The sequence below is a fragment of the Penaeus chinensis genome, chromosome 31 (assembly GCF_019202785.1).
Source record: "Penaeus chinensis breed Huanghai No. 1 chromosome 31, ASM1920278v2, whole genome shotgun sequence".
Taxonomy (NCBI): domain Eukaryota; kingdom Metazoa; phylum Arthropoda; class Malacostraca; order Decapoda; family Penaeidae; genus Penaeus; species Penaeus chinensis.
In genome coordinates, this window is record NC_061849.1 from 9,728,801 (window position 1) to 9,736,300 (window position 7,500).

Below are 7,500 nucleotides of genomic sequence, written 5' to 3' on the forward strand. Positions count from 1 at the left end.
TGATTGATGGACACGCATTCCCCGCCGTTGAGGCAAGAAGGGGAGCACTTGGGCACGCATGCCAGGCTCGCAAGGGCATCCTCGCTCTGCAGACACTCGTCCTGCGCGACCCACGCCCCCTCGCGGCAGAAGAACTCAATCTGGGTCTCTCCGGATGGCAAAGCGTAGCCAGCCTGACACGCCAACACCACACTCTGCGGGCTGCGGGAGGGACCAGGGAGAGGGCTTTAGGCGGGGGCGCAAGGGAGGGAAGGGAACGGGAGGGAGGGAGGGAGGGAGGGAGGGAGGGAGGAAGGAGGAGGGACAGCGAGGGAGGAGGGAGGAAGGGAGGGACAGGGAAGGAACAATGGGGAAAAGGAGGGTGGGATAGGGGGGGAGGGGAGAAGGGGGAAGGGGTAGGGAAGGAAGAAGGGAAGGGAGGAGGGAGGGAAGGAAGGAGGGGAGGTAAGGAGGTAGGGAGGGAGGGAGGGAGGAGAGGTAGGGAAGGAGGGAAGGAAGGAGATCGGGAGGGAGGGAGGGAGGGATGGATGAATAGATAGATGGATAAATAGATAGATAGATGGATAAATAGATGACTGACTGACTGACTGACTGACTGACTGAATGAATGAATGAATGAATAAATGAAAGAATGGATGGAGAGAGAGAGAGAGACTGAACAACGCACACCAAAAAGCTAAATATAAAATCACAAACACTAATCCTACTCTGTTATCAAGACAAAAGAAAAAAAATGTTGAGCGGCTTCTTCCAATCCCTGTTTCTTTCTTTCCCTCTACGCGATTCAAAACCTTCTCCAGCGCCTTTTCTCTTTCCTCTCCGTTGCCGGCCCCTTCCCTCCCTTCCCCCTCACCTGAACTGCGCTATGGCGTTGGGCACAGGTTGCGGGAGGTCAGTGCAGGTGTCGACGAAGAAATCCTCGCACAGCGGCCCCGTAAAGCCGTTCCGACAGACGCACAAATTGGGACTCTGGCACTTCCCTCCATTCTGGCACCCTCCCGCGCACACAGGCTGGCACTCCGGGGCTTTGGAAGAACTGGTCACCTCCATGCTACCCCTGGGGCCACTGAAGAACCACTTTCCTAAGGTGCAGACGAAGCTGACCGAAGTTTCACCCGTAGGCAAAGCGTATCCGTGGAAGCACTCTGCCTCCCCTACGATTTTGCTGCGGGAGGGGGGGAGGGGGGAGACACATGTTGTTACCCTCACTATTCTCATTATCATGGCTAGTTGCTATGAAAATTAGTATCGTTATCTTTATTGTTATCATCAGTACCATTATTTTCTTCATTAATATTATCAATGTCATTACCGTCACCTGTAGCTCATGCCCGCTCCTTACCTGTAGTTCATAACAGCGTTTCTGATGGAGGGCGGAGGATTATCACACACGCTTTCCCTGGGCCTGCTGCAAAGAGGGCCGTCGAAGGACTTGGGGCAGGCACAGGTGTCGGGGCCAATGCACTCCCCCCCGTTTTGGCACTTTTCGTGACACACGGGGACGCACGCCAACTCCTCTTGGTGCACGCTGCTGTTGGCGAGGTGGGGCTTCCATCGGCCTTTCTCGCACGTGATGTTAAGCTCTGTCTCGCCGCCGAGGGTGTAGCCCTCAAGGCACACAGCCCTGCTCACGACGGGGCTGCGGGGTGGGGGGGTAATATGAGGCTTTTGCGGGAGGGAGGGGGGGAGCGGAGAGAGAGAGAGAGAGAGAGAGAGAGAGAGAGAGAGAGAGAGAGAGAGAGAGAGAGAGAGAGAGAGAGAGAGAGAGAGAGAGAGAGAGAGAGAGAGAGAGAGAGAGAGAGAGAGAGTTAACGCACATGCATTGTCGCAAACGCGCGCATACGCAGAGAACATAGACACGTTTACATATATATGTATGGGCATATACACACACGCGCTTACACACGAAAGCACAGACACACACAATCAATCACGAACACACAGACACGGGCACAAACACACACTTACATATACAGACAAACACAAGCACATACGTACACAAAGACAATGGTACAAATACCCACACGCACACACGTTCTCGCCTCACACATACCCCCACACAGTTCCCCGCGCAAACACGAAGAAAAAGCGAAACCTACTCATAGCTCATGACGGCATTTCTGACCAGTGGCGGCGGCTGTCGACACTTGACCACCTCACAGCGCGGACCGACAAACCCCTCGGGACACCGACAGAGGTCAAAGGTCACGCAGCGGCCGCCGTTCTGACAGGGGGGCACACACTTGGGCTCGCACGACAGGGACTTGATCTGCCGACCCTTCTCGTCCCTGAACACGTCGGGGAGCTTCCAGGCGCCTCTCGAACACGTGATGTTGAGCTCAGTCTCACCCGAACGGAAGGCGAAGCCACGGCGGCACTTCACGGTGGCTAGCTTGGGCCTGGGAGGAGGAGGGGGGGGGGGAGGAAGAAGGAAGGGAAGGGAGGGGAAGGGAGAGGGAGGGACAGGGAAGGGGAGGAGGAAAAGAGAGAGAAGGAGAGGGAGATGAGGAAGGAGGTGGTGGAGAGGTGGAAGGAATGGATGGAGAGGAGGGAGAGGGAGGGAAGGAGAGGAGGAGGGAGGGGGAGAGCGGGTGAAGAGGGAGGGGTGAGGGAGAGAAGGAGTGGGTAGGGAGATGGGGAGTGAAACGGAGAGGAAGAAGAAGGGAGGGAGAAGGGGTAAAGAGAGAAGAGAGAAGAGAGAGAAGAGAGAGAGAGAGAGAGAGAGAGAGAGAGAGAGAGAGGGAAGGAGAGGGAAGAAGAGGGGGTGAGGCGATGAATGAGAGAGAGAGGGAGGGAGAAGGAAGGAGAGGGAAAGGCAGGGGAAAGGAGGAGTAATAATAGGAATGATGATGATTATGATAACAATAACAATAGTAAGACCATCAATAACAATACCAAAAATAATAACAACAGTAACAAGAGAGAGAGAGAGAGAGAGAGAGAGAGAGAGAGAGAGAGAGAGAGAGAGAGAGAGAGAGAGAGAGAGAGAGAGAGAGAGAGAGAGAGAGAGAGAGAGAGAGAGAGAGAGAGATTACCTGAGCAGAAGCGCGGCGTTGTACACTAGGAGGAGCGGGTAGGCGCACTCTCGTGTCTCACACCGCTCTCCCTCGAAGTCCTCCCGGCAGGAGCAGGTTCCGTTCGGCTGGCAGGCGCCGCGGTTGAGGCAGGGCTTCCGGCATTGCCATGGCGACGTGCAGCCCGCTCCCCGCCCTCCGGAGTCCGCCTCGACCGCCTGCCATTCGCCCTTCACGCAGCCCATGTCGGCCTCGCTCGCACCCGACGGGAAGAACAACTGCTCCTTGCACTTGGCCACGACTGTGCCGTTCCTGTGGAAGACGCGCGCCGCTTAGTGCCTTAAACGGCCTGCTTACCTTACTTCCCTGTGTGATTGCCGCGACGGTCCAGCGGCTAAGGAACTGGATTTCCGAGCCTCGCTGTCCCGGGTGCAAATCTCGCCAAAGTGCAAGAGAGGGAGCAAAAGCTCAGTGGAAGAGCGCTGGATTTGCATTTGCAAGGTGCCGGTTCGCGCCTGGCCTGTCCCTTTACAGCCGGATGCTGAGTATTGAGTACTGGCATATGCATACTGGGGATTATTCGGGTGGAAAGAAAGGGCCTCCCTACCGCATCACCCCAAGGCTCAGAATACATGTTCCTTTGGTCATCGCTTTTCAGCAAGAGGAACTATCTGTGCTATGAGGGTGATGATTTATCTCCATCTACCTATCAATCTATCTTTCTATATGTTTATATCTATATATCTATTTATGATTACATCTAAATCTAAATCTTTGTTTATATATCTTTCTATCTATATGTTTATATCATTCTACCTATATATCTGTATGTGTTTCTGTGTCTATGTATCACACAGACACAGACACACGCGCGCGCGCGTCTCACCTCGTCTCCAGCACAGCGTTGGGTGGGGCGGTGGGTCGTCTGGCGGCGCAGAGCTTCTCCCATGAAGGCGTGGGCGTCCCTCTCTCGGTCTTGAGGACTTCAGTGAAGTTCACGCCCTCCGTTATACCCATTTCGTCCGTATTACTCATGATGTCAGTTGAGTTGAAAGTGCCTGCAGGAGGCCCAACAGGTGCCTGCTCCGTCTCACACGCCTCTCCCTCGAAACCGAGAAGGCACTGGCACTCATTCGGCCGGACGCAAGTGCCACCGTTCTGGCACGCGCGGCGGCACACGGGCACGGTGCAGCCGGACATGTCAGCGGGTGGGAGGGTCCAGGCGTCGTCTTGACACTCGTAAACACTCATGTTAACACCCGAGGGGAAGATGTAGCCCTCGCCGCACCAGCCTTCTAAGTCGCCGTCTCTGGAATGCCGCGGGAAGAGATGAGAAGAGTTTAATGAAAGTTTTTTTTAGGCGATCATAAAGAATCATCATCATCGTCATCACCACCATTATCATAATCATTCCTCCTCCTCCTCCTCCGCATCATCATCATTATCTTCATCTTCCTTCTCCTCGTCCTCTTCGTCCTCCTCCTCCTTCACATCATCATCATTATTAACAGCATCAGCATCACCAGCATCCTCATTACCACAGCACAGCAACACCAATAAGCCTCACCCCAAGATAACTTCACCGTTGATCGGAGCCGGCACAGGGGCGTCGAAACAGGGGCCCTCTGTCCTGTTCCATTCACCAGGGATTTTGCTTTCATCCTCCTCCCCTTCCCCTTCTTCTTCCTCTTCCACGCAACCGCCGTCGTCATAGGGGAATATCCACACACCGTCGACACAGACGGCGTCCGTGCTGAGGGCGCCCGAGGTGGTGGTGTGTCCTTCGTTGCAGACGAGGGTCCCGTGGGTCTCGCTGGGGCAGAGGAGAGCAAGGGCGGATGTAAACGCTTGGGTGCTTTTGATACTTTTAATACTTTTGATATATTATTTTCAATACTTGCAATACGTTTTATACTTTTATTAATTTACTTTGAATATTTATAATACTTTTCACACTTTAATACTTTTCATACTTATAACATTTTGATACTTCTAATAATATTCATACTTATAATACTTTAAATATTTTTAAATGATTTACGTTGAACACTTTTAATGCTTTACTTTTAATACTCTTCTTACTGTTAATATGAATAATACTTTTAATATTTATAATACTCATAATGATCTTAATACTTTTAATATTTATAATACTCATAATGATCTTAATACTTTTAATATTTATAATACTCATAATTATCTTAATACTTTTAATGTTTACAATACTCATAATTACCTCAATACTTTTCGAATTTTAAATACTTAAACACTTTTAACACTTTTGATACTTTTGATAATACCTGTAATACTTTTCTTTCTTCTAATGCTTTTCATACCTTTAATATCCTTAATAATAATAATACTTATAATGCCATTAATACTTTTAATGCTTGCTCGGCGGCATAGAATGGGGAATACAAAGTAGAGAGAAAGGAAATTGGCGATAACAGGAGATAAAATGGCAGAAGTGGGAAAATGGCGATAGAAGGAGAGTGTGATAAAGAGGACGATTTTGTGTAAAGGAGAAAGAGCGAGTAAGAGAGAGAGGGGGGGGGAGGGAGAGGGAAAGGGGAGAGGGAGAGGGAGGGGGAGAGGTAGAGGTAGAGGGAGGGGGAGGGAGAAATAGAGAGAGAGAGAAAGAAAGAGAGAGAGAGAGAGAGAGAGAGAGAGAGAGAGAGAGAGAGAGAGAGAGAGAGAGAGAGAGAGAGAGAGAGAGAGAGAGAGAGAGAGAGAGAGAGAGAGAGAGAGAGAGAGAGAGAGAGAGAGAGAGAGAGAGAGAGAGAGAGAGAGAGAGAGAGAGACAGAGAGAGAGACAGAGAGAGAGAGAGAGAGAGAGAGAGAGAGAGAGAGAGAGAGAGAGAGAGAGAGAGAGAGAGAGAGAGAGAGAGAGAGAGAGAGAGAGAGAGAGACAGAGAGAGAGAGAGAGAGAGAGAGAGAGAGAGAGAGAGAGAGAGAGAGGAGAGAGAGAGAGAGAGAGAGAGAGAGAGAGAGAGAGAGAGAGAGAGATAAATAAAAACAACATCCAGAACAGGCAAAGTTAAATATCACAGGCATATCACTGATGCAAAAAAAAAGAGAAGAATACTTACTTAACTAACATAATGGTGCCATTGCTGACATCTGGAGTCGGAAGACAATCGCTGTCTGAAAAAAAAATTCCATTCACAAACAAGGAAAAAATTATTGGTGTGGAACAGAGCAGGTGGACAGACAAACACACGCGGAAAAATAAAATCTAATGAAATAAACAAGAAGTCAAGAGACTCACCCTGACTCATCCACCTTCCCTGACTCACCCTGACCCACTCACCCTCCTGTCTCACCCTGACGCATCCATCCGTCTGACTCACTTTGATCCATCCACCATCCTGACTCACCCTGACTCATCCACCCTCCTGACTCATCTATCTTCGTGACTCATCCACCCTCCTGCTTCACCCAGTCTCATTCACACGCCTGACTCACCCACCCTCCTGACTCACCCACCCACCTGACTCACCCTGACTCACCCACCCACCTGACTCCCCCTGACTCACCCACCCACCTGACTCCTCTGACTCACCCTGACTCACCCACCCTCCTGACTCATCTTGACTCACCTTCCCTGACGCAGCGAGGCGGGATGACCGCATCACCCTCCATAAGCACCCAAGTGTCATTGTGGCAAACGATCTGCACCCTGGCACCTGAGTCGCCCAAATCACCCTGCGTCCCCATCGCCCTGAATCCGGGGTCACACACTATGTTCACCTGGTCCTCGCTGCCGTGTTGCAAGGGTGGAAAAAGGGTGAGTTAGTTAATCATTCAGGGCAAGTGAGGGTAGCATATATATCAGTCTAATGCCAGTCTAATAATCATTCAGGATAAGAAAGGGTAGCATATATATCAGTCTAATGTCAGTCTAATATAATTTATGATTTAGCATAAAAAGCCAACTAGATTTAACATAAAAAACATTAAAAAAACAGATATCGGGAACTTTAGGAAGTAGATATATCAAAATCCACAACGAAAACAACTGGTATTTATTTATCTATTAATCTATTTATCTATTTTTTAATTTATCTATTATCTGCTTATCTATTTTTTTCATTTATCTGTTATCTATTCATCTATCTATTTCTCTATCTATTTATATATTTATTCATTAACATCTATTTGATAAAAACCTTGTAACGTTGAGAACTCCATGCTCCAGTTCTAACACGTGAGGACATGTCATCACTGTGGAAAGAAAAACGGGGTTGGAGAGAGAGAGAGAGAGAGAGAGAGAGAGAGAGAGAGAGAGAGAGAGAGAGAGAGAGAGAGAGAGAGAGAGAGAGAGAGAGAGAGGGAGAGAGAGAGAGAGAGAGAGAGAGAGAGAGAGAGAGAGAGAGAGAGAGAGAGAGAGAGAGAGAGAGAGAGAGAGAGAGAGAGAGAGAGAGAGAGAGAGAGAGAGAGAGAGAGAGAGAGAGAGAGGAGAGAGAGAGAGAGAGAGAGATGAGAG

At 49.7% G+C, this 7,500-nt stretch overlaps 1 protein-coding gene across 1 annotated transcript in view; it reads right to left on the minus strand.

The window, feature by feature from the left end:
* Nucleotides 1-7,500, minus strand: part of LOC125042006 (neurogenic locus notch homolog protein 1-like) — a 30,392-nt gene that overhangs the window by 12,784 nt on the left and 10,108 nt on the right. The window contains exons 7-16 of the mRNA XM_047637467.1: nucleotides 7,184-7,238; nucleotides 6,614-6,774; nucleotides 6,104-6,158; nucleotides 4,582-4,827; nucleotides 3,901-4,323; nucleotides 3,036-3,326; nucleotides 2,100-2,399; nucleotides 1,343-1,639; nucleotides 854-1,165; nucleotides 1-201 (exon numbers count right to left, since the gene is read on the minus strand). The exon at nucleotides 1-201 is cut by the window's left edge and continues 105 nt beyond it. Coding sequence (XP_047493423.1) covers nucleotides 1-201; nucleotides 854-1,165; nucleotides 1,343-1,639; nucleotides 2,100-2,399; nucleotides 3,036-3,326; nucleotides 3,901-4,323; nucleotides 4,582-4,827; nucleotides 6,104-6,158; nucleotides 6,614-6,774; nucleotides 7,184-7,238 — 2,341 coding nt within the window. The remainder of the gene's footprint in view (nucleotides 202-853; nucleotides 1,166-1,342; nucleotides 1,640-2,099; nucleotides 2,400-3,035; nucleotides 3,327-3,900; nucleotides 4,324-4,581; nucleotides 4,828-6,103; nucleotides 6,159-6,613; nucleotides 6,775-7,183; nucleotides 7,239-7,500) is intronic.